This window comes from Lissotriton vulgaris, chromosome 11, assembly GCF_964263255.1.
Source record: "Lissotriton vulgaris chromosome 11, aLisVul1.2, whole genome shotgun sequence".
NCBI classification, from domain to species: domain Eukaryota; kingdom Metazoa; phylum Chordata; class Amphibia; order Caudata; family Salamandridae; genus Lissotriton; species Lissotriton vulgaris.
The window spans coordinates 542,960,944-542,988,335 of record NC_141699.1 but is presented as its reverse complement, the minus strand read 5'-3'; the positions used below and the strand labels follow the sequence as shown (position 1 = coordinate 542,988,335).

Here is a 27,392-nt window from a genome sequence, read left to right as displayed (position 1 = left end):
ATCATCCTCAAATGGCCCTCAGCCTCCATTCTCACAAGACAAAATTCCCAGAACCTTCTAATTCTTCCCACTCCAGGCGCCGACGTGCCCACAAATGGAAGGTAAGAGAGGAAAGAAAATCCAGGAGCTCAAAACCAGGACAGATGAGTGAGAACAATTAGGAGTCCAACTACTCCCCCACTCTCCACACTGTGAGTAGACAGCTGGGAGCGGCTCCGTAGGACAAGCAATCAAAAGAAAGAAGGGAGAAAGCCATTGGAGCCGACCCCAGTTGCAGTGCAGTTCTCACTGAACATCACTGTCATCACAATATAGCTTTTACACAATCTCATGGTGTGGCATCCCAAAACACACAGCACAGCTTCAAGCCCGCAAGCAAGACATTCTTGGTGGCACTCAGGGATAGGGCAAGATTACGGCTCTCTTTTCAATGACTTTGTGTGGGGAAAAATTGAGATTGTGGCCAGTGTGAAGGCTATACAGATTCACATGTCATCTCAGAAAAATATTGAGATGCACGTGCGTATTGGTCGCCTACATGTAGCCTATCGACAGGATCACAATTGCGTTGAGCTGTGTGAAGATGCTCATCTGTGGGGACCAAGGTGGAGAACAGCAGAGTCTGAGGAGATGTGGTGCACTTCTGACATGAAAGAAATATTGGGAGGATCACTGACTGTAGTGCACTAGCAGAAAGTCTATTGTGCTGTCATGACTGACGACAGATACTAGAAAATTTGATATTGTAAATTGATTTCACAAAATGGCGGGCATTTGTTGACCAAAAATTGGTTTCTGCACGACATTATTATTCTCAGTAATGCTCCTGTGAAGCAGCAGCACTATAGAAAATAATTCACTATGACACACTTCCTGCCTGGGAACTACAAAATGGAATGACTTCCAATGTGAAAAGGAAAGTGAAGATAGCACTCATGCACACCAATGGTAAGCACCTATTTTTCAATTGATAGCCTACACTAGTCACGCTTTATTAGTCCCTTTATAAAAGCATTTCACAAGCATAAGACTCCAATAGGCAGTTGGACATACTAAGAAACGTCCTGATAAAAATTGATAAGCGGCCCATGTGACTCATCTTTCCTTCTGACGGGCATTTTGCTGGCTGCACAGCGTGAATAAAGAACATGGAATATGTAGGTGGAAAAATGCCCATCAGCAAGGTGGAACAGGGCCGGCTTTGGTGCTGGTAGCGCCCAATGTGAAAATCTTTTTTGGCGCCCCCCGTGACCTCCTCCTCGGATTCCTTCACTACCACTCGGCAAAAGTGCCCCTTATCTCTCCATAGCCACTCTCTCACATACATTTCATTTGTTTAAAAGCACTGGTAAAGGTTTGCTTTACTAATCTACTCAATTATCCACAAAAAATGCAGACCTGTTCTTTGCAGCAGGCATATTAACCCTCTGTGCTACTTTATGACAAGACAAAAGTGCCCTTAGCCAAAACTACAATCTCTCTCTCTCTAGCAGGAACATTAATCACAAGAGCTATCATGACGTTTGTATTGCTGCCTGAAAGCTGGATGCATGAGGAACTCTGCAGCAGTACTTTTAATTCTTACGTTTGCTAAACACAGCACCCTCCCTGAAGTCAGTGCCCCCATTCCAGGTCTGGGCACAATACGGCCGCACCGGTTGCACCACCCTAACGCCGGCCCTAGGGTGGGAAGACAGGGCAGGGGCAAACATTCACGACTAGAGTGCATCAGTATTTGCATTGGCTATTGGAGACAAGCACCTGTAAAATATATGGTCAGGCAGGACATTAATGCATCCCTTTGGAGGCTCACACAGTGACTCCATAAATTATGTACTCACTTCTAATAACTCTAATAATGGCAGCACCACTTTCCTGCTTACATTTGAATTCTGGGTAAACTGCAGCCCCGATGTGGAGCACTGGGGAACATTTCCCTCTCAGAAAGCTGGGCACAGGAAAGCTGCAAGCCGAGTTTCAAATGTGTTAAACTGGGTTTCAGAACAACTTTGTTTTGACACATGGGATGATTCTTTTGCTAAACTTGTTTTCTTATCTAGAAAAGCCCCTGCAAAGCTTGCACCTGCTGTAGAACTTGGAAAATTGAAAATTCCACCGAAGATTGAAGGACTACAGTTTGAAATTACTAAATATATGTAGAAAGCAAATGCCATTTCGGAGGCTAGATTGATGGCATCTAGTAACTATCGAGGAGCCAGGTGTAGGCCGTTTTTAGCAGTCACAAACGGAGAATCAGGCCGTTTGCGACCGCTTAAACAGCTTCAGCATGTACCAACCCTATTTTGCAAGTTGGTAACCTATTATTGCACGGACCACTGCCTACTCTTAAAAAATGAAAAGGTAGCTTTTCATTTTTATATCTGAAATGCATCCCGTTTTCATTTAAGGAAAACGGGCTGCATATCAATAAAAGCAATTGCTACATATAAAAAGCAATGACAGACATGGTGTTCTGCTGACCCCAGCAGACTACCATCCCTGTGATTACAGGCCATTTCCAAAGGGTAGCAAATTGCGACCTACCTCATGAATACTGATGAGGTAGGCCATTTGTGACCCCATTGGGAATCGCTAAATGTGCCTGAGACACATTAGTACATTTCATTTTGCGAGTCCCTAATTGCGAGTCACAATAAATCGCAAATGAGAGACTGAAACGCTCGTACATCTGACCCTAGGGCCTTCAATCAAGCCAAATGACACAGCAAGCATCTGTAAGGCACAATGCTACTAATCTCTTACTCCTTGTGCCCAGCACAACATTACTTGTAGGGTTAGTAGCCAAAACAGTATTTGTGTGTTTGCCTCTTGATCTCAAGGGGATCTGTATCCAAACAAAAGCTAGGTCTCACCAGGCACTTTTTCATTTTGTGGCGATTTCAATCAGCGTCTGAGATGACCAATGAACTAATACTTGCCCCACACTTTAAAATAAGTGGGAAATTCTGATTTTATTAACGTTCACCTCCTTACACAACAAACATGCCTCCTAACTTTTCTAAGCTCTGCTGTTTGAAACTGCACAAACCACTCCAGATTTGGCCACAACATCAAATACAATGCTTCTGGATTTTAGAACTGAACACATTAATTCAAATGAAGACTCAGAACAGGGCACAATTTTGCAGGTGAGGCATCCAGAACTGGCCACAGTACCCAGGATAAAACCTGCAGAATTGAAGTAACACCACAAATGAGACCTACAGAGATTTACAAAAAGTGCCACTGAGGACTCAGCAGCCTCAAAGTTTTGGTTTGTCAGCCCACACCCCCACACACACAACGCCAAACTGTTTAAGTAGTACAGTTACAACATTACATTTCCTGTTCCTCAATGTATCCTTGACCCACTGAGGAGTGGAGTGAAGAGTTCCAGTAAGATACCCTCTTTTCCTGCATGTAGAGTGCTCCTTCGTTTTGTATCTAGGTTTGCACTTTACAAATTCAGAATGTACACACATACATAGTACATCATACTGTTGTTTGTTACACAGATGTATAATAGGGTGCATGTGTTGTATATCAAATCCAATTTTGATAGTGTATTTTGGTGTTCTTTTCCAAGTTATCAATGTGAAATAGGATTGCAGGCCTACTTTTCAAACCTGGTTAGCAGAAACATTATCTCTCTCCAACAGTCTAGTTGTAAGGCAACACAAAGTTTTCTTTCAGGCAGAGTGCTAGTTCACATAATAGAAGGCCCTGGGAGACAATATTTCAAATACTGTGATGTCATGATAAGCGTGGCGGCTATGTGTGCGTTTGTGTATTTGTGTGCCTATGCTAACTGAAATATAAACAGTAGAGGGTTTAGTCTGTCCCTAACTTCATTGAACTTATGACACAAATAGAGTACTGCTTGTAGTATGTATCCCAGCCTACACATGTGTCTACCTGCACTTAGCGCATTATACAAGAAGTGCAGTCTTACGAAGAATCGGGATGAACAGGAATCCAACTACCAGGATGCAAAGGATAAACCTGGACTAGGTGAGCTATCTACGCATGGAATCAGGAAAACTTTGAGTTGACGTTATATCGACCCCCAGAATATCATTGTACTAGAAAATCGAGGACAGAATTTCAAGGGACAAAACAGTGAAAGGTAAGTGCATATAGAGAAGTATAGGTTTGCTATTCCTAACTCCACATCTATGAGCCTTGAGAATATATGTACTACGTAGTTATATATATGTGGAGATTGGTGTAGAATATCTAGACTTACTTCCCTGTCGATATCGTTTTTCGCTACTTTGTCCTCGATATTGTGTACTATCTTTATTATGGGGTAATGTGCAGGGTGCATACCGTTTCAAAATAACAAACAATGTTATCATTCACAAGATCATATTATTATATATGAGTACTTGAAAGCAAAAACAAGCAATGGGAAAACCAATAGGTCTAGTCTTTTGGGTTTGCCAATGCAGTCCTTCTTCCTTTGCCAGTGTATTTTGCTGATGCTGCTCTGCCTCTGCAGTGTAAAGTGTAAGAGGAGGCGAGGGAGTGATGGGGGCGAGGGAGTGATGGGGGCGAGGGAGTGATCGGGGACGTCGGGGTTTGAGTTCTTTTTTGTTTTTTAATGCAAGACTGGGAGAAGATCGGTGAAGCAACGGATGAGCAGGGGAGGGGAAGGAGGTAAGTAACTGAGAGAGCACAGGGGAGGTCAGAAGGAAGGATTTGAGGGGATGGCAGCACACAAGGGCGAGAGCCAGAAAACACCTGCACTCCCACTGAGTGCCAAAGTGAAAAGAAAAAGGTAGTTCCCTGAATGTGAGCAGAAGAAGGATGCTATTCATTTAATCAAAAAGATGGTAAAAAAAAAGCCATGCTCCAGGGGAACAGAAAAACAGAATGAAAGCAAATGGAAAACCATCAATACAAAGCAAGCAAAAGCGAATGACAAGAAAGCGGCTAATGGTAAACAATGGCTGACGCAAAGACCCCTGTAAGTATTGGCATTGTCTCTGTATGAGACCTAATAAAGACATAACACAAGGAGTGCTAGAAGCCATAAAACATCAACATTCCCCTCTTATAGGACTATGCCTCGAGGACTGCAAAGTGACAAGTGATAAAGAATGCAATTGAGTAACCTGCATCGGACATCAGTTTACCACAGACATGGACTTGCTGTCTGTGGAACAAGAGGATAGGGTTTTTATTGAACTTCCTCCCCTAACCTGCAAAACTACTATGAAGCAGCTTTCACCTAGCCAGCACTAAACAAAAGGTTTAAATATAGAATTAAAGACTTATAAGATTATATTTAACATTTAAATTCTGTTTACAGATACAACAGACAGCTCGAGGTGGTTACTAAAAGGTTCTTCACTACAAAGAAATCTGAGATAGATTCACTTACATGAATTATTTTATGTCACTAGTGCCCAGAAAAGGTTTCGGCCTATTTGTGGGATTTGCAGCAGCACTGGTCTTCTTCTGGGCATAAGCGAGTAGATTTTTGAGAGCAGTAAGTTGTTAATGGAAATGCATTTTCGGAAGCCAAGTGGAAACACACTGAAATATTCAAAGGAATCGTCTTAGGAGTTAAATGACTGAATCCCAGATGTGCCCCCTGAGAGGGAGAACGGCAGAACCCCCAGGAATGAGTGCAATTCACAACATGCCTTTTGTAATTCATGCAGGGGACCTGGCCGCAAGAGCAACACTTAATGTGAGACAAATGTGCAGTAGTTCTGATCACTCTGTTGTGCTTTAAAGAATCTGTCCAGTGACATGTTAGCAGTTATACTTTTCTTCAAGGAATTGACTGGAGAAGTACCTTCCCTTGCCCTTTTCTGCACAGTGTTTCCTAGTAAAGTGTTGTTAATCATGCCTGTCTATGAAGAGCTTATCCAGAGAAGAGTTGTTCTGTTTACTTTTGTTTTTGAAAGACTAATTCAGGGAAGTGCAGCTTTGTGCGCCTTTTTTTGAAACATCCATTAGCTCTATTATCGTGCATATTTCTTTAATTTAAAAGCCAAGTGCAGTCAAATATAGCTCGTGTGTCTTTCTTTTAAAGGGTTAGCCAACGAACTATATTTCATCTCAGTTTGTAGGGCCTGTAGAGTGAAGTGATGTTCATTGTCGATTTTGCGTGTCCAATTTTATTTCACTCCTTCCAATTTTGGTTGAAGATAAGTAAGGTAAAATTCTATTAACTGCGAGTTTGTTTGAAGTAGAAGTGAAGAGTGGTTGGTTTTGCTTTTCGTTTTTAAAGGGCAGACCCACTGAACTATTGCTGATTTCACTGCCCCTACCGGTAGCGGAAGCACAGGGGACTACATTTCCCTGCACCACCTGCGGTACTCATGCCGCTGACACCAAGGAGAGCGCCCGGAGGCCTTTAAAAAGCAGCCAGGGCTCCCGCAGCGCGGGACGTGTGCGGGTGGGCCTGTCTGCACCTGTCAGAGCCCAGAAGAGGCCGGGCTGGGCCACCCCTTGTTCAAGTGCGATCCACCAAGTTTATTGAGGCAAAAGATGTTTGACAAACTAGTTGGTGTCTAGAGGGTGCCGCTCGCTTAGAGGTTTGTGTTGTTTCCAGCATTCCAGCGTGATTCCAGCCCTACCTGACCTCGCTACAGGAGTAGCTGCCTGCTAACAAGAACTCTGTGTCCCTGAGGGAGGAGACGTGTGGCCGCAGAGGAGGTGAGAGGCGCGGCCCCGGGACTGCGAGGCACAGCGTTTCCAACACCAGCTGTTTCCTCTTCCCGCGTGAGCCGTGCCCCCTCCCAGTGCCCCGCCCCCTGCAAGGCGTACTTAACCTCTCGCGGCCCCCGCTTCGCGGGTGCCGCTCGCTTAGAGGTTTGTGTTGTTTCCAGCATTCCAGCGTGATTCCAGCCCTACCTGACCTCGCTACAGGAGTAGCTGCCTGCTAACAAGAACTCTGTGTCCCTGAGGGAGGAGACGTGTGGCCGCAGAGGAGGTGAGAGGCGCGGCCCCGGGACTGCGAGGCACAGCGTTTCCAACACCAGCTGTTTCCTCTTCCCGCGTGAGCCGCGCCCCCTCCCAGTGCCCCGCCCCTTCCTTACATTTCACTACAATTATAAAAACAGGGATAACCACCCGCACTGGGAGTCATCCACCACTATTGTTTTAGCTTTACACCCTAAGGGTGTTTCTCTGCTAACATGACTACCAGGGCTATGAGGAACAAAACGGCCCAGGGAGTGGGTGAAGTAATTGGCCCAATCGACCAATTTATTACCAAAGCTAACAATGCTATCAATCAGGGAATTGTTTTGCTTGAAAGACGTGTCTCCCAGGACCTTGCTGCAGCACGGAGGTCTTCTATGGGCCTTCTCGCTCTAGCCAAAACACCCATCCACCAGGAAACCAACGCTCCTTTATTACAAGAAATTCGTGCTGAACTTCACACCATCCCAATGAGCGTCGACTTATCAGTCACTCATCTCTCACTAGGGGAAGCCTCTATGGATGACCTGGAGAAAACTCCTACTCTGGTGATCAGCCCCACTCAAACCGTGTCTTCAACTTTGATAGAGTCACAACCTCAGCCTTCACCCTTAGTTGTAGCCTCACCCCCGAAACCCGAGAAGGTGTCCAAGGAGGGAGACATTCCCAAACAAACCAGTGTAAGGTCAATACCCAAGTCTAAGTTGCACTGTCTACCGAAGCGTACTAGGTCTAAAAAACCTCCACGTACTAACCTTCCAAAGATCTCTAGACAGTCATTGCCTGACAACGTGGATGACTCTTCTCTTTTGGCCGCCTCGATGGAGGAGACTCACTGGGGTCATGACACTGTTAAATCTAATCATCTAGAACTCACTGTACAAGTTTTTGACTCAATTAAGGATTTTATAAAATTGCAACTACTCCCAATCGAGCGAACGCTAAATAATATTGAGAAGCAGCTCGCTAGACTAACAAACCAGGTTAACCATCTCAAACCTTCTGTTACTACCGTAGTGCCACTAGCCTCTACGACCACCAAACATGTCCAGGCTGTTACTATACAGAAACTAGCGCCCCAACCTACAACGCATAAAGCTCCCCCACCTATAGAAAAAAAACCAAAATCTCCAACTACTAACCAAACTACTTCTACAGACACTAAGGGTTCCACCAAACAAGTACAGGGAAAACCAGCAACAAGTGCAGATCCCACCAGTAAGAACTCTAAGCCCCCATCACCTAAACCCTCGGCCACCCAACAGGCTGCTGAAGCACCCAATAAACCAACTGGCCCAAAGAGACCAGTCCATCTTCCCCCTGAAGCAAGCCCCTACACCGTGATCCTTACAGGGGTGCCAGAACTGGAAGAAAACATGAGTGAATCCACCTGGTCTTTAAAAAACAAAGTCATGCAGTGGCTCTAGATTAACAGACCCCTCCTTTCACACTGCAAAAGTAGACTGTCCATGGTACGAAGAGTCCCGTGGATAGGGGATACAAGGAAAAGAATAAAAGGGGATTGTATCATCATCAATTTTGATAACCCAGAGACAGTGAGTTATATATGTTCCTGGTCAACCCTGGAGAGAAAGGGAAGCATAGACACCAACCGTCTGTCCTTCTTTTACCCACCAAGGTTTCCACGTGAACAAGATTTCCCCCAAAATTGGGGCCAATCCCCAGGCTGGAGTTGGTCTCAAGTCGAAACACGTAACAGGAGGAGGGACTGGGATTACCTGCCCTGGAACCCAAGAAGAGATCATCCATACGAAGAGGGGTGGAGAGGGGTTCCAACTAGTAACTACTTTTCAACTTTAGAAATGGTCGACTGACCATTAAAAAATTACTTACCGTTTAACAACAAGCCAAGGTCCCCCAGGTCTCCTGCTAGCCCAGGGATGACCCCAAGCAAACATGGAAACCTTGCCCCTCCCCAACTCACTGAGGACTCCCTTAACCTGGCTCCGTCACACGGCCCTTCTGAGCCGGAAAGTTCACAAACCAATGACTCCCAGATTTCTTTTTCAACCCCAACTTCTGATCTGAATCACCCAAACTGCACCCCAACACATTCCATCGAGGACAAATATCTCTCTATTTTATCTTGGAATATAGCCGGGCTTTCAAATAAAATATATGACCCAACCTTCCTGAATTACATACACACTTTCGACATCTTAGCGTTCCAGGAATGTTGGGATCTGACGCCCGTAAATCTGGATGGTTATAGCACACATTTCACTCCTTCTACTCAGTCCCATAGAGGTAGATCCTCTGGAGGTCTTTGCTTGTACGTTTCAAATAGATTAAACGCATCATTAGAACGCGTTGACCTCCCGCAAACTGATCATAGCCCAAAGTCCTTTGGCCGCCTACTCCAGGCCTTTAAAATATCTGGGAAAGAGGTTGTCAACTCTCTCATAATTAATCTATACAACGGTGCACAGAGAGATGATCAAACAAAATTCATGGAGTTTCTTTCTTCAGTAATAAAGAAGGGTATGGGAGGGTCCTCCTCAGACCAGCGCTTGATCATTCTAGGTGATTTCAACTGTCACTTATGCCCATATAGTGGAACTAGGGTTTGTGATCAAAGAGCCCCAAACGGAGAACACACCACCCATTTTGAACATTCAACCATGGGTACCCAACTGAACAACTTACTACACGAGTGGGATCTGGGTTTCTTCAATGATCTAACTGTGCCCCCGACTGATTTTTTACCCACATTCCATGGAAGGGGATCGCTCACGACAATAGACTTTTTCCTCTTGTCCCACACTCATCATGGAGACGCTTTAGAATTTAAAAGAGAGGAGTTGGTTCTGAGCGATCACTACCCCATCAGCGTTAAAATATATTCCCCCTCCAGTGGTACTAAGTCTAGGAGCATCGAGGAAAACCTTTTTTCACACACCATTTCACTTTCGTCAAGAAACGGATACACCTTAAAATGGGCTAAAATTGACACCTCGAAATTTCTTGAAAATCTGATCAAAACGGCTCCTGACCTTTTCCGGACCTGTTTAGAACTCCCACCCAACCCTTTGGAAATTATTTCTGCCTTCGATCAAATCGCCTCACAAATTAGAAAAAACTTGACCAGAAATAACAACAAAACCAACGCTTCTAAGAGCCAAGGTTGGTTCGATCACGAGTGTTCTAACACTCGCGACATCTTGAAGGCCAGCCTCAACAAAACTCCAACAAACCAGGTGGAAATCAGATCCGCCCGTGCCGCTTACAAACAGGCAATTAAGAACAGAAAAAAGGAACTGAAAAACGCGGCCTGGGAAGCTCTGTTGAAAGCCAGTACTTTAAGGGACAACACGGCATTCTGGAGGGAGGTGAACGCCCCTTTCTTTAGTGACAGGACAACCGACTGCATAGAAATTGCCATCACCGAAGATGTCTGGATAAACCACTTCACCGATCTCTATAAACTAGATGACCGAATTGAACCAATGGAGAGCAATGAGTCGCTAATCAATAACCCAGAGCTGTTTCCACTCTCCATCTATTTTAACTACTCGGAAGTGGAACTGGCTATTCTTGAAAGTTCAAATGCCAAAGCGCCCGGCCCAGATGGAATCCCCATAGACTTATTCAAAGACAATATCCAATTATGGGCACCTATTCTTACCAACGTCCTTAATTCCTATGCCCGTAAAGGATTCCCCACAACATGGCAAGAAGCGATCATAATACCCATTTTCAAAAAAGGAGAAAGAACGGACCCAAAATGTTATAGACCTATCTCCTTATTGGACTCCATGATGAAGGTGGCCGGGAGAGTCCTTTTAAATCAACTACAAACATGGGCACAGGAGAATAACATTTTATCTAAATTTCAATATGGGTTCGTTTCTGGTCTCGGGACAGTGGAACAATGTTTAAATCTAGCTCTGATTATTGACAAACATGTGCTGGCAAAAAGAGGCAACCTATATATGACTTTTGTGGACTTAAGCTCTGCTTTTGATTGCCTCAACCATAGCTTACTCTGGTCTACCCTCAACAACATGGGCGTTGATCCAAACATCTTATCATTCATAAAAGAACTCTATCGTGGAGCCGGGGCCAAGGTTCGATATGGGAAGGACGGAGCATGCACCAACAAGTTCCCTATTAGAAAGGGGGTCAGGCAGGGCTGTATCCTTGCCCCCTTTCTTTTTAATCTGTATATCAACAGCGTCGCCGACTGCCTGGCCAAATTAGATGTGGATTACCCAAAAATAAACGGCCTTGCGGTTCCAATTCTTTTATACGCGGACGACGCCGTGATTATGTCCAGGACCCAACTAGGGCTTCAAAAAGCGCTGACCGCCTTTTCTACCTTTATGGACATGAGAGGTCTCAAGATCAATGTAAGCAAAACTTTTACAATGTGTTGCAGTAACAAAAAAAACATTACTTGCAATACATACATTGATGCTAAAAAGATCAGTCTCACAAAAACCTTCACCTATTTAGGTATACTTTTTAGCAGGACAGGCACTTGGAAGAATGCTGTACACACCCGAAACCTGGCCTTTACCAGACAAATCGGAGCCTTAAAAAAATTTGCGACCAAATTAGGTGGGAAACCAGTAAGAATCTTGCTGGACATATATGCTGCCAAATGCGTCTCTACCGCAACATACGGAGCAGGCATCTGGGGCATGGCGGACTGTGGAGAGATCCAAATCAGTGAGAACGCGTTTTTAAGATTTCTGTTGGCTGTTCCCCGATCTATTTCAACCACAGTCTGCCACAATGAGTTAGCACGAGTATATATCTCTGACATAATTAAAACCGCTCCAATCCTCCTATGGCACAAAGTCTGGTCCTCGGATAAAACGGTGTTAAACCAGGATATAATTAAGGACTGTATGGCCCTAACCAACTCAAGGAAAATACCCTGGCTCGCCTATGTACAGAAATTTTTAACCTCCCTGGATCTAGCTGATATGTTTACCAACCCCACAACGTGCCAAACGATTTCCAAAAAAGACCTTAAAGCTTGCTGTTTAGGCTTACTTACAGACAGACGTTCCTATCTTGAAGGTAACAAACAATCGATTGCTAACCACAACCTCTTACTACATGATGACGGCATCCCATCCTATCTTTCCCCCTTCATCACCCCCTATACGAGAATGCTGCTGACAAGGATGAGGACAGACTGCTTCTTCCGCCTACTAACATTTCCCACTGTAAACGATTGGTCGGTTACACCGGCGGTCTGTCCTTGTGACAATGTCTCCAAACAATCCAACATTCACGTTATTTTATTCTGTAAATTCTATGACTGGGGTAGAAGGAAACATCTTCTTCCGCTCCTCAAATTGTGGGGCTTAAGACAGTGCCGGCCAGCCTTACTTAAGCTATATATGCTTGAAGACGAACTTGCAATCAATGCAGCTAGTAGCTTTTTGAAATTTGCAGTAAGGTGCAGAACATCAATGAATTAACTGTCTTCTGTTCCCCACCAGCCAAAAAACTTTACATGATTTTTTATAAACCTAAACTTTTAACCTGTTTTTAATATGTAGCATGTCTTTTGATCGTATTTCATAGTCATTTTATATTGTATTATATGTGCTTTTATGGTTTTCTCTGCAAAAATCGAATAAAGCTTTATTTGACACTGCCCCTACATTTTCGGAAGCTTGAACAGAATTTATCTTTTAGAAAGGCTCTTAAATTATTTTTAGTGTGACTTGAGCTGGGGGTGGTCACTGTTGATTCTTTGTTACTAATAAATGCACAGCACTGGGCTTGTGCTCAAATGGGCTTGTTATGACCTACCACTTTGAAACCGCTTGGTGTCTTACAATTGCATCTGACGCTATATGCAGATGGTCAGATCAAATAAAATCAGATCATTCTACTCTCTAATTAAGTGTTATCTACCACCATTTTTAGGTCTAGTTAGTGAAGACTTTGGATTTTACAACACTTGCACCATCGTCCATTGAGTTGCTGCTGTCTCATTCACATTTTTTCCACAAACTAAAGACCGCAGCATGGGTTTTACCAAAACTATGACAAAACAGGCATTGGCAAAGGCACAAGAGTACTGGTCAACGTCAAACATGATGGTTTGTCCAAAGCTTGTTATTAAGGCGCTTTGCCTACAATGTGCTTCTTACTGTGGTTTTCTTTAAAGGGTCTGTCCACTGAAGAATAGCTGAATGTGCTTTTCTCTAAAGGACCTGATCCATGAAATGTTATTGATTACATGCTTCTTTATAGGCTAATTCATTGATGAGTTGCTATTGGGTGTTTGCTTGAAGGGCATATGCACTGATGTGCCTTTTATTGTGATTTAGGCACATTGGCTAGTAACAATGGATAAATATAAACCGCGTTAGTATTTGAAGAGCAACTTGTTTGGGGTGGGGTTTCTCACAGTTGGTTCTTTTTAAATAACTGCAAAGTAGTGCATAAAAAGAACACTGGGCCACTAACTGTTATTAAATTCATTAGGATATCCATACCTCTGAAGAACACTGTCTGGATGTTGTTGAAAAATCGTAGCACGTTAGCAATTTTTAGAATACATTAAGGCAAAGGAGCAGAAGCTAATGCAGAAATTGCCCCTTAAGAAACATACCCTAATATTACATATTGACCAGTATATAGAAAATACACAGGCCTGTTTGAATTAGGTGGCCATGGAGGATCAAATTACGGTACAAGATTGACTACATTATATGGCAAAAAAGGCAAATTATGCAGTTTAATGCTGCACATTCTGTGGACGCATTATTCACTATTTTAAAAGCCATTAGTTCTATCTTAGCGAGTTTCTCCTCATATGTAGTAATTTAGCAGGTGACTCAAATATGACCAGTTACCCTTTGCAGAGAGTCTGTCACTGAGTGTTGCCTCTTTTTGTAACTTTCGCTCAGTTTGAAGGAGAAACATTTCAAAATATGGTAAATTTATAATGGTGCAGAAATGTTACGGCGATGGATATATGCAACATATATCCTTACCCAAATAAGAAATTATTTTTACAGAAAATTCTTCTAGTGTCCCTGACTATAATAAAAGATGTACCGAAAAAGCAAGTCGCAACAATTACTGCATTAATGATATCTACAGCATCTACTTTGCAAGTGTGTTCAGGAAGTATCGTTTTACATTTGGAAAGAGAATCTGCTTAAACCAACAAATCCCCGAGGCCCGTGCCCTGCTGAAAGGTTAATGGTGGACTGTTTAAATATTCCTTCCATTGATTGCTCTCTCTCCTCCAGCTCCAGTCTTCAAGATAAGTTTGTGTTGTACAAAAATGTATGTTGAGTGTGCGGTATTGTAAGACTGTTTGTGGGAAGTGCACTTGTTACGCGTGAGATTTTCGCTGAAGGACTGGTCCACTGAGAGTCACCAATCGCATGTCTGTGTATAGTCTATGTTCAGGGAAGCACACATGGTGGTACGTTTGTTCCATTGGAGTGGCATGACGGAATATTGAGCGCAAAAATATCATGCTACAAATATGATACACCGAATATCCACTACCACAATATTCTGAAAGAAAATACATATAGATCAACATAGATTTACTAATCTGAACTTCACAAGTATGTACCTTGAAAATATATATATTGTAAAGGTACATGCATGTAGAGTTAGGTATTGTACACCTATACTCACATATATGTACTTACCTACACACTGTTTTGGTAGTCAATATTCTGGCCAATACATTTATGCACCACAACCTTAAATAATCAGTATTATGGTAGTGTACATCAGAGGGAACACCATGGAGTGGTTAATTGCTTGCACCCTTCCTTCATGCCTCCCCTTGTAGCGCACTGTAGTGCTGCTTTTTGAGGATTACTTTGTTAATCAGAGCAGCCTCTGTACGCGTTCTGCTGTTTTCTCTTTTTTTGATTTTTACTATGATTTTCCTTTCTTTCTTTTTTTCCCTTTCATTCCTTTTAGAACTGCTGACCCTACCACCTGAAAGTCACCAGGCACGAATGTAACATTTTGTCCTGAATTATATCCTGTTCCAACCCTCCAAATACCTTACATAACCATCATGCCTTTTACTGAGAAGGCTAAATAGTTCCTGACTTTATGCTTATTCATCTACACTAATTAACAAAATACTTAGAGAAGACAGGTTGGTCTTTAGTTTTAAGAAGCCATCAAGTAATCGTGAACAGCCCTGCAAGCTCTCTCCCGAAACCCAAAGAAACAGAAGAAGAACAAAAAACTGTAATAAGGCCTTTCTATATGCTCAGCATTGACTTACTCCCAACTCCACATCTCCAACACAACAGTGTGGCTTCCATTTACCTAGAATTTCAGATATCAGAAATCCCAACACTGCCACATCTCAAAACGTTTTGCAAGCTCACTGACCGACTCATGATACTCATGCATACCAAGAAACTATGAACACATTCTAAGTGTAACTACTATCACAGTAGTGTCACATCACCGACCACAACAAAACAAAACTCAAGGTTGTGACACGTTAGATCCTCATTTGGAAACACAAAGAAAATAGAACACGTAATCGTTGCTGGCCTTGCCAGCTCACATCATCGTCAAAACCACTGAATTGTTTATAAAGCCATCACGACTCACATTCTCACTTATCTTGCAGACAAGTTCACAATCTTTGGTAGTTGTAGGCCCACGCGCAGCAAGGAATCCATCAGACTGCCGACTAAGAAGTGTACTAAAGAAAAAACACAGGCCAGCAGGCCTTCTCCATCTATGCACCCAGGATCTGGAACAACATCCCCGTATCCATCAAGACCACACTAACACTGTTCCAGTTGAGGGGAGTTGGAGTCTCAGCGCCTTAAAAAACTATGCGTCACACTGTATTAACCGTCCACAACCAAACTACAAATTGTATTATTCGCTCACTTTATGTTAATCTTTGATCATGTATAATGCTCCACTGCCTTGTGGCTAGGTTTGCCAAATAGAAATACCATACACACGCATACATATATCCAAAACCTTCACACCATGGTTTGCACGGGCTCTGGCTTTTAAAGGCATCATCTGGTGAAATATGTCACAATAGGTTTTACCGTGCAACCAGGTGTATTCAACAAAGAGACGTTCTGGAAAACTCATTGCTAGCAATTGTTGATAATTTAAGATTGAGTAAGAGGAGAATCTTTTTATTTTTCATCTGATGCTCCCTTTAAGACATTTTTAGCAAGAGTGCTCGATTGAACTGTATTAGATATCTGTAATGTTTTATGTCCATGAGGATTTCTTTTCTCTTATAGTCAGTTAATATCAATTCTAGTATTGTCATGCTTCACCCTATTTTCCATAGTTTGCTGTCTCCTACAGCATACTTTGTGGAATAATATCTTCAAACGCCATCATTCTAGACATACCTCAAATGAGTATCTTCAAACAGCATTTATATAACGGAACCCTTATAGCTTCAAATACAAACATTGCAACTTACTATACAGTTGTTCGAACTGAGCCACAACAAGAGCTCAGTGGCTGAAGTACAGTAAGTTCAAGTTAAGTTCAAGTTTGGGCATTTATATTGCGCACTACTCACCCAGAGGGTCTCAAGGCGCTTGGGAAGGGGTTCATTATTTGTCGAATAGCCAGGTTTTAAGTTCTTTTCTGAAGGAGATGTGGTTTTGAGTAAGGCGGAGGCGAGTGGGGAGTGAGTTCCAGGTCTCGGCTTCCAGGAAGGAGAAGGATCTTCCTCCCATGGTGGATTTTCGGATGCGCGGGACTGCGGTGAGGGCTTGATTGGACGATCTTAGTTGGCGGGTGGGTTTGTAGAAGGACATTCGAGTGTTGAGGCATTCCGGTCCCAGATTGTAGAGGGCCTTGTGTGCGTGGGTGAGAAGACGGAATGTAATTCTTTTGCTGATGGGAAGCCAGTGGAGGTCTTTTAGGTGTCCGGTGATGTGATCTTGGCGAGGGATGTCCAATATGAGTCACGCTGATGCGTTTTGGATGCGTTGGAGTTTTTTCTGTAATTTTGCTGTGATTCCGGCGTATAGTGTGTTACCATAATCCAGTCGACTTGTGACCAGTGCGTGGGTGACAGTCTTTCTTGTCTCTAGGGGGATCCAGCTGAAGATCTTTTTGAGAATGCGAAGTACGTTGAAGCAGGAGGATGAGACTGCGTTGACTTGTCTGGACATCGAGAGAGAGGAGTCTAGGATGAAGCCAAGGTTACGTGCATGGTCTGTGGGTGTAGGTGCTGTGCCCAGAGCGGAAGGCCACCAAGAGTCGTCCCAGGCAGAGGGGGAAGATCCTAGGATGAGCACCTCCGTTTTGTCTGAGTTGAGTTTTAAGCGGCTATGCTTCATCCATTCGGCTACTTCTTTCATGCCTTCGTGCAGATTGGTTTTGGCGATGTTGGGGTCTTTGGTGAGGGAAAGGATTAATTGGGTGTCGTCGGTGTAAGAGATGATGTTGAGGTTGTGTTGGCGCGCGATGGATGCGAGTGGGCTCATGTAAACGTTGAAGAGGGTGGGACTGAGTGATGATCCTTGTGGAACTCCACAGATGACTTCAGTGGCCTCTGAGTTGAATGGGGGAAGTCGGACTCTCTGAGTTCTCCCAGCTAGGAACGAGATGATCCAGTCCAAGGCTTTTCCTTGTATGCGGATGTTGCTGAGGCGTTGTGTGAGGGTGCTGTGGCAGACTGTGTCGAAAGCGGCGGAGAGGTCGAGTAGAATGAGGGCCACTGTTTCTCGGTTGTCCAGTAGTGTTCGGATGTCGTCTGTTGCTGCAATAAGGGCGGTTTCGGCGCTGTGTTTGGCTCGAAATCCGGACTGAGAGGGGTCGAGGGAGTTGTTGGATTCAAGAAAGGCGGTGAGCTGGCTGTTGACGGCCTTCTCAATGACTTTGGCCGGGAATGGGAGGAGGGATATGGGTCGGTAGTTTTTAAGTTCAGAGGGGTCTGCTGTGGGTTTCTTCAAAAGGGCGCTGAGTTCGGCATGTTTCCAGCTTTCTGGGAAGGTGGCAGAGTTGAACGAGCAGTTGATGACATCACGGAGATGGGGTGCGATGATGGAGTCGGCTTTGTTGAAGATGTGGTGGGGGCAGGGGTCGGTTGGCGAGCCAGAGTGGATTGAGTTCATTAGGCGGATGGTGTCTTCAGTGGTGATTGGGTTCCAGGCGCTAAGGATGTTAGTTGGCGGAGTAGGATCTGAGGGGGGTGGGGAGGGTTGATCGCTGGGAGTATTCTCGAAGCTGTTGTGGATGTCGGCAATTTTGTTGTAGAAGAAGGAGGATAACGCATCGCAGAGGTCTTGGGAAGGAGTGATGTTGTTAGATTCTGCGGTGGGGTTGGTGAATTCTTTGACGATGTTGAAGAGTTCCTTGCTGTTGTGAGTGTTGTTGTCGAGACGATCCTGGAATGCTGATTTCTTAGTGGCTCGAATCAGTTGGTGGTGTTTGCGGGTGGCTGCCTTGAGGGTGGCCATGTTGTCGGTGTTTGGGTTTTTTCTCCATGTTTTCTCCAGGGTGCGGCATAGCTTCTTGGATTGTTTTAGGTCATCATTGAACCAGGGAGCCTTTTTGCTGGCTGATTTGATCTGGTGCTTTTTCAGGGGTGCTAATTCGTCAGCACTGTGGGTGATCCATTGCTTGAGATTGGTGGCCGCTTGGTTTGGGTCCAATGAGAGGGTGGGAGGGTTTTGGTTGAGTGAAGTGAGGAGTTGGTCGGAGGTGATTTTGTTCCAGTTTCTCTGAGGAATAGGTTGTGGGCGGTTGTGGGTCAGGGTGGTTTTGTAGCTGAAGTGAACACAGCTGTGGTCCGTCCAGTGGAGAGCTGTGGTGCGGTCGAGGGAGATGTGCTTGCTGGATGTGAAGATAGGGTCGAGCGTGTGTCCGGCTATATGGGTCTGGGTGTCAACGAGTTGTTTGAGTCCAAGGTTGGCCAGGTTGTCCAGAAGGGTGGAGGTGTTGCTGTCGTGTTTGTTTTCAAGGTGGTAGTTGAGGTCTCCTAGTAGAATGTAGTTCTCGGAGGCGAGGGCATGTGGACTGATGAAGTCAGTGATGTCATCGCTGAATTGAGTGCGGGTTCCTGGGAGCCTGTAGATGAGGGTGCCTCTAAGTGTGGTCCTAGGGTCGGTGTGGATCTGGAAGTGGAGATGTTCGGCGGTTGCAAGATTCTCGTCGGAGCTGGTCGTGATTTTGATGATCTTTCTATGGATGATGGTGATGCCACCTCCTGTTTGATTGGTGCGGTCTTTTCGGATAATCTTGTAAGCGTCCGGTATGGCTATGGCGATGTCGGGTGCTGATGATGCGTTCATCCATGTTTCAGTAAGGAAGGCGATGTCCGGTGACGCAGTGTCGAGTAGGTCCCAGAGTTCCGTTGCGTGTTTGTGGACCGAGCGGGTGTTAAGCAGGATGCACTTCAGGCGGTTAGATTCGGAGCTGTGTGTGGAGGAAGTGGGTTTGGTGAGGGTCCTGAAGCAGTTGAATTTGCAGGAGAGGCAGGCGAATGGGCCGTGGGTACGACCTGGGGTGGCATCGCAGCATTGTGGTCTGCGTCCGGGGTTGAGGGCGAGGAGAATTACTGCGTCATATGTGACTCTAGTGGGTTGGGTGCGGCGGGGACCAGGTGGACCGGCACTGGGCGTGATCCAAGCGCGGACGGGCTTAGACGGGCTTACCTTTGGCGCACCTTCGGCGCGGCCGCTGCGCGAGGACGCTGCGCGTAGGTCCATCAGACATAAATGGATGGAGGAGGGGGCAGAGCGAGGGAGGGGCCGCAGGGAGGTGTGATCGGGGTGGAGGGGCGGGCTGGCAGGCACAACAACAAACAAAATGGCCGGAAATTCAAAGCACAAACACGACGAGATCGGCACAAGCAGGAAACAATACTTTAAACCACTATGATCAATTGATATGTCTAGTTAGTTTTAACAACCACCTTCTTATGACACAATATTGTATCACAATTACCTCTTTGGACTGTAATGCTTAAACAGAGAAGTCATAATTCAGCCGAGCATGGGCAACGAACCAGGTAATGTAGAAAAACATGAAAATACTTCAACATATATGCCCATGCAAATAAGACGTTAAGAAAAACCAGCGCAAAGATTTTACCTTTTTACCTTGGCACTAATTGACGCAAATCACTTGTCAACGAAGTATTCAAGAAACTCTTATCTAACCTTTCACATTCAAACACCAACACACTTAATTGATTTATGGATAGTCCAAGGTCCACTTGAAATGGCACCCAGGTAAAAGGATGTTCGTGCTATATAAATGCAAACAATATGCGTAGCATAACCGTGTTTACTGTGAGCATGTCCTGTCAAGCAGTATCTGTGCTAAGGGGCATGCTTGTTGAGAAAACAAAAAGCTTGAAACAATTAGCCACCATTAAAAAAGGGTGCTACCCCCAACACGCCCAGTCATAGCTAACAGTTCTCACCAAAAACTAAGCACAAATCCTGAAACATGCATTCTACAGTTTACAAAACAAAATGGATGCCATACTAGTGTCAAATTGTGCACCATACAAGTGAAAATGAACAATCACAACTCCATTTACTATTTCCTCTGATACACGTGCTCTGTCAACCAAGGGGGTAAAGCTTTTTCAGCCAGACCTAAAAAAGGAAGTATTTACAGCATGTCTGTGTCAGTGCTGAGCACGTGATGCAAATATTGCAGCGTTCAGTCTTCGTGTTCGTGTCTAAGTAGATGATAGAAAAGCACTGCGTTGGCACATATTGATCTGTGTCCGACTAGCACTGAGGCTTTTCTTTGTAGCGTTTGCAGACTGAGATCACGTGGACTGTGCATTCAGAAGTGTAACTGGCAGCGGAGGCTATCTGAAGTGTGACATGTAAAGGAAGACTTGCATTAATTTATTTAAAATAACACACACTATACATGCATAAACACACACTCACATGGCAACTGTGGCAGGTTTGTTATTCACATGCAGACGAGGCTGCTATCCCGCTACATAATTTCAATGTTTCAACTGGGAGAATTGTGCAGTTTTTATCTCACTGCAGGTTTAAACCTTTGTTGTCAGATTTTTCTCTGTAATGACCAACCAGCAATGATCAATATGCCATCACTGTGACTCCTGTCTCAGATGCCAGTCAATCCCCTTGGATTGCATCTTCACTGCCTCTGGGTTGACCCCATAAACCCTCTACTGAGGAGCATGTGGTAATACTTGGGTTGTGTCTTCACCAATTTAGGTGGCACAATACAGACCCCCTTCTGATATGTGTACGAATTTCTCGGTTTGCACATTGGCCGCTTTGGGTAGTACACCATTGTCTCTCTACTGTCTGTAAACCCCCATGGGACACTTTTTGATTGCTTCTGGTAGGACTCCAAAGACCCTACACGTAGGTGACTGTTGAATTCTTTGGGTTCTCCCTCCTCTGCATATGAGTGGACTCCACATAGCCATGGTTATTCTTTGGGCCTTGCCTCCGCTGCACATTAGATTCTACAAGAGCAAATGTTATTTGAACATGCCTGGCATTAGGTTATAGCCTTCTTGATTTGTGAGCTGTAACATTTGTGTATCTTGTTTCTCTAGATCCTTTGTTCGACCTGCATACCTGACTCCTACCTTGGGGTCATGGCTATCAGTCACTTCTGGGTAGTTTCATGAGAGTTCTTCACTGCTCCTTGTCCAATTCTCTACACCATTTATGGTGGTTGTCTATCCAGAGCAGGGCCGAACTAGCCGTAGCGGGCAACTCGAGGCAGGAAGGGTGGAGGCCGGTTTTGCAGCAGTGGGGGCCAGTTTTGTTACTACTGGGGGGCGGTTTTGCAGCCTTGATGCAATATCTGCCCCCAGTAATAAAAGCAGCAGTGCTTCACACTTGCACCCCGACAAAATTGCCAGGGCTGCTTTGGGTTCACAGTCCGACCCTGATCCAGTGTACATCTGTGGGTTGCTTCTCTATCACCCCTGGATAACCCTTAAAAAACATTACTAACATTTACCATTGTTGACTGCATTGTGTGCATGTCAGCAAGATGTTCATTGTGACTCTGGTTGAATAAATAGTAAATCTGTATCTAGTGCAGAAAACGGTCCAATCAGGCACAAAAGTAAATTAATGTAAATTGCATGCCTTCTAACCCTCACACTCAGGGCGGGCTTTAGCGCTGGTGGTGCCCTGTGCGACAATATTTGTTGACATCCCCCAATGACCACCTCTACCAAGCCTGCTACCACCCTTTAACAGTGCCCTTCAAGTCTCCATAACCACTCTCTCTCTCAGATGCATTTAGTTTTACAGTGCCACTTATACCAGTGTACGGTGTCAGAGTACTTTACATCACATACATTACACAGATACAACAATCATAAGTGTGTCAATCACTGTGGAGGAAATGTTACTTAAGACAGAGGACAACAAGGTGCTGGAGTCACATAACTACCAAACTAGTAGGCAGTATAGTTTAGTAATGATTGGTCTGGAGAAGCACACACTCAGAATTTAACATGTAACACCAAAGTTGGGGTTTTTCTTTAATAATCAATATTGATTTCTATCCAAATGAACCCTTCTGCAACATTAGAATAATCAAAGACTGGGAAAAATCATAACACTCTAATTTATACCTTGCAGTTTGCATGCATCTCTTTGATGACAGCTAATAGATCACTGTTCTATGTTGGGATATTAACGTATAAACTGCAACAGAAAGTAAAAAGGTTCTCTCTGACAAAAGCAGCAACCTACTGACCTATTTACATTATATGCACTTTGTGATATGCATGGTGCACATTCTTTGCAGCAGGCACATTAACCCTCTGTGCTACATTACCACGAGTCAAAACTTCCACTAGACAAAACTCCATCTCTCTCTAGGAAGAACATTAATCACTGGAGTTTCATAAATTTTTTATTGTTGCCTGAAAATTCTTGGAGGCCAGGAACGCGTCAGCAAGTGCTTTTAAAACCATAATATACTGGCAAAGATGACGCCCCCACCCAAAGTCAGATCCCAGTGCGGTCGCACCGCCCTAGACCCCGCCCCCACTCTTCCCATCACACATCAAGGTGCAGCAAGTTAAGACAAGGAAAGAGCACCACTCCGGTCACTCACGCAGAACACCAACATGCTCACCACATAGGTCAAACTGTAACTCAGCACCCTTCCATCTAAGCACCCCACCACGGTGTAGCGTGCTATCGGTCTGCTAATGCATATAGGAACTTCACCAGGGCATGGGGTGCAATATAAATGCAATTACAATAAGTATGCCTTCTTAAGTGAGGCCCAGCCGTCCTTGAACAACAAGGCAGGAGTTGGTGGTAAAGAAAGAAGTCCGAGGTTGCTGCCCCCAAAAAACACACATCGCTCATCTGTTCGCCCTATGTCTTGACCCCACAAAAAAAAACATCAGGCACTTATGCAATATTCCCCTCCACTCAGTAGAGGGGCTGCCAAAGTGTGGGGCCCCATTAGGCTATCACGAAAACAGTTCATTGTCTCCCTCCACAGTATTAACACTCATAATTATGAGGTATTCTGAAACACCTTCATGATAAATATACACAAGATAGCAACGTCATGCTAATAAAAACATACACAAACACTCGGATATTTTGGCTTTTCAGGGTGCCAGGGGAGACAGACAGGGCAGTAGGGTGGAATGGACGACAGCAAAGAAGGAGGCAGAGGAGTGGTAAGTGTGACAGTGCTACATGGGTGGGGACAAAACAGCAAACCCCAAGAAAAGGGGTGCGGCCTGGTGGGAAGAGGCGGCAAGAGGAGAGCAATAACAGATGAGGACAGAGCCTGCAGAGGAAAGGATAGGAGGGACCGTGACAGGACAGTATGGAGGCACAAAGAGCCAGAGGGAGGGGAACACGCAGCACTGACAGAAACAAAGTTTCATAAAGGGGATAGGACAAAAGGGAAGGTAACGCGGTGCAAGGAAGGCCAACATGGAAGGGTAATGACGGCCCAGAGCACAGTGTTGGACCTGGGTATCAGAGCAATGGGCAGAAACAGGGGTAGAGCCTGTGGATGTGGACAGAACAGCAGGAAAGAGCTGGTTACGGTGAAAAAAAGAATATGGCAGAAGAGAAGTGCATGGGGGCATCAGGGTTGGTGACAGTGCAGCATGGAGTAAGTATGCAGCAGTAAGAAGGGGGTCTTAAGGCTGCATCACAAGAATAGGTGACTGCCAGAATAGCGGGACGGAGCTGTGGGGTTGTGAGCAGAGCGAACATCTATGTTGAATGACTTCTATCTGTCAATAACACCCAAAAAGGCAGAGGGAGGGACCTACCCGGCTCTCAGCCTCCTCCCAGGTGAAAGAGAATCCCTCCCCGTCCAGGGCGAGCCAATCCGCCACCTGAGAAGAGAAAAACCAAACTACAGGTCAGGACCTGCAATGGGAGGGATCGCGCAGGGCTCTAGGGCGCTTGTGAAGGAAGGGGTACTGTATCAATGAGAGATGCTCATATCAAGTGGTAGAAGTGGTTTGGGATGGATAGGTACACTCAGATAACAGAGGGGAGGCCAAGAAAGTGTTATCACTATTGGTTGAGTGAAGGGATGGCTCTCAAATCAGAACCACCTCTTTAGAGCAGCATTTTACATTTTCAATGGAACACATGGGATACGTTAACCTGCCAATAAATATGATATGAAAACGCTTTGACTGCATCATGTCACCATTCTTACTTGAGGGAAGTGTATATGAAATACTTTCCTTTGGCCAAAGGTTTCCACTTCTGGTGTTACTGCCCCCTGGAATCGCTCGGCCACACCTACTGCGAGAATGTACAACCGTACTCGTTGACAACTGCAGACTGCGCAGAGCCCTAATGGAATGCCTCACCGTCTGGTTTTCAATATCTCCTCAACTGAAAAGAGGTTGTTACTTTCAGGAGCGATTGCTAGAGCTGTTTGTAAGATAGACTCTTCACAAAAAGGGGTAATTGAGGGGTCTGTAAGTACAGATGAAAACCTTACATAAATATGGAACCATCCCACAGAAATGTTTAAACAATAAGATATTTCCCAGGACCACGTATTACCATGGTTGCATGACACTGTATCGAGCTCGATCATATCACCCAACAATAATTTTTAATCCAGGATATTGCCTACCACTACCTTGTCATAGCAAGTATATATTTACCATTCTTACCTCAACATCTACCTACTACACTTACATTGTGGTGTACTGGTTAGTAGCAAATGCAATATAATGGGGGTATACTAGTACCAGAATCACAAACATTGCATGCTTCATATGTCATGCAATATGAAGCATGCAATATGGTGAGGGTACTATAACGACCAGTATGTCAAATAGGCAATTACTTTACTTACCTGCAACTGTGGTTTTCCAGTATTGGTATCTCTCATTGATTCACATACTTGAATCATTCCCTATCATCAAAGTGGGAGACCCACAGCAAAACTCGATAGCAGTGCAGGGTTATATACAGCATGTAAGGGCCAGAAAACATTGATGTTAGTATCTTATTCACATCATTTGAAAAGAACCAAACTTCGGCCAATCAGACCGCACTATCCTGATGATCACTCCCCTCAGAGGCTACCATACCTTAAATGTTCTAGTACAAGGAGGAATAATAATAAACCACATACAAGGGGTGAGCCTCTAAGTGGAGGAGGCTGGGTTTGCATGTGAATCTATAAAAATGCAACAGTGCTGGAGAACTACAGTTACAGAGAAGTATAGTTTTTCTTCTCCAGTACTGGAGCTTTCAGAGATGCACATGCTTGAATCAGAATAGTAAGCAGATAAACAATACAATAGGATTATTATTAGTAGTAGCAGTAGTAGTATGGTGGATGGTGGGTAAGTAGATTATGAGGCTCACCCAATTAGAAAAGATGACATCTCACTATCACCACTTGTCCCACTGACGTATCCTTTTATACTGTTGAGTTCAAAATGAAACGCTGAGTAAATGCATGTCTATTCTTCCATGTTACTGCTCTACAGATCTCTATGATAGACACACCCACAAACAAAGCTCCTTGTAGAATGTGCTCTTACGATCCCCTCCAAAGGTTTTTCAGCTTTACAATGGCAGAATACTATTGCTGCAGAAATCCAGTGTGCAATTCTTTGTTTCAAAATTGCAAACATTTGCAAAGGGTGCCATATGCTAGTAGCAGTTGATTTGTCTTTCTGAATATATTAGGTCTAAAAATATAAAATGTAAAGCATCTTTTAACATCAAGTGTATAAACTGCCTTTCTGCAACATCTGTAGGATTCTGTCAATAATGTCTTCAAACCCACAGCTTCATTAAAGTGAAATTCAGATCTAAATTTCCGAATGAATTGTATTTATTTGCCAAAGAGTTGAAGGATGCTTGAATGGGGATAGGCTATATAAAGTCATTTTAAGGAGTAATTGATAATCCCAATTGGCTACAAGGATGGTTTATTGGAAGATCTAAAACATGATATTGTTGCTAAATGAACTTTAAAAGACATATGAGAAAGTCCTTGTTCTTGTGCAGGTAATATAGGATGAATATTTTATCGAGACATGAAAACAGAAGCGTTTCCATTCACACTTGTAAGTGTTATTCCTTGTTTCTGCTTTAGCCTTCGCTAGGATTTCTTAACAATCCTCTAGGGTGTCTATATGCATCAATTTATTTTGTTTGGTGGCAAAACCAAAATGTTTAAGGAATTCGGATCGCCTGAAGTACAGGGTTGTGGTGTAGGGTCAACATGTTGAAAACTGGTTTTAGTTGTGTATGATGTTTCTCCAATATTCCTGGCCCATTTTGGAGCGATTAGTGTGTCTAACCATGGTTCTTTCTTCATTTTGTTCATTACTTTTGGAACCATGAGTATTAGGGAAAGTGTAGGCAAAGATTCCTCACCATGCTATAGAAAATGCATGACCCAGGTGATTGATGCCAATGTGTGTAAAATTACCATTTCCAATGTCACAAACAGATCCAGCCTTAGTTTGCTGCCCCAACAACTGAGGATTCAGTTTAGAACTGGTCGAGTGGCAGATGGCGTGGTTCAGTTCCTCGATCGGTGCTGAGTAGCATTCATCACCATGCAATCAGCTCTTGGATGAACCAATCAGACAGACGTGAATCATCAGGAGCTTTATATTTCTTATCCAGACAGAAGATAACAGCAGAAATTGTTGCTAGTTTCTTCGTTACTTTAATACTCTCATTCCAAATAAAGTTACTATAGAAATAGCTTTGACAGACATACAAGAAAGTTCTTTAAAATCATAAACAAAATAATCTGATTGTTTGACTAAGAAAGGTAAGTCAACCCTCTTGGATGCTCCTTCTAAGAGGGCATGGAAGTCAACAATATCGTCTGGTGGTGAACCAGCTGGATGCGGAAGAGACAGGTGCTTAGTAGTAGTCCCATTCTGAGCTTAAGTCCTAATCATCAGTTACTTCTCTTTTTCCCTTTCGTCATCAGAATAAATATCTTCGCCAGCTGGTGTTAAA

The 27,392-nt window shown here is 44.1% G+C and overlaps 1 protein-coding gene across 10 annotated transcripts in view; it reads right to left on the bottom strand.

Annotated features, from left to right (window-relative positions):
- The window catches only part of ANK1 (ankyrin 1), a 1,037,654-nt gene that overhangs the window by 742,452 nt on the left and 267,810 nt on the right, over positions 1–27,392 (bottom strand). For 2 of the 10 annotated variants that reach the window (XM_086943597.1, XM_086943591.1), the window contains exon 2: positions 24,200–24,265. The exons of the other annotated variants lie outside the window; for them this stretch is intronic. In XM_086943597.1, the coding sequence (XP_086799723.1) occupies positions 24,200–24,265 (66 nt within the window). The remainder of the gene's footprint in view (positions 1–24,199; positions 24,266–27,392) is intronic. 10 annotated transcript variants of the gene reach the window in all.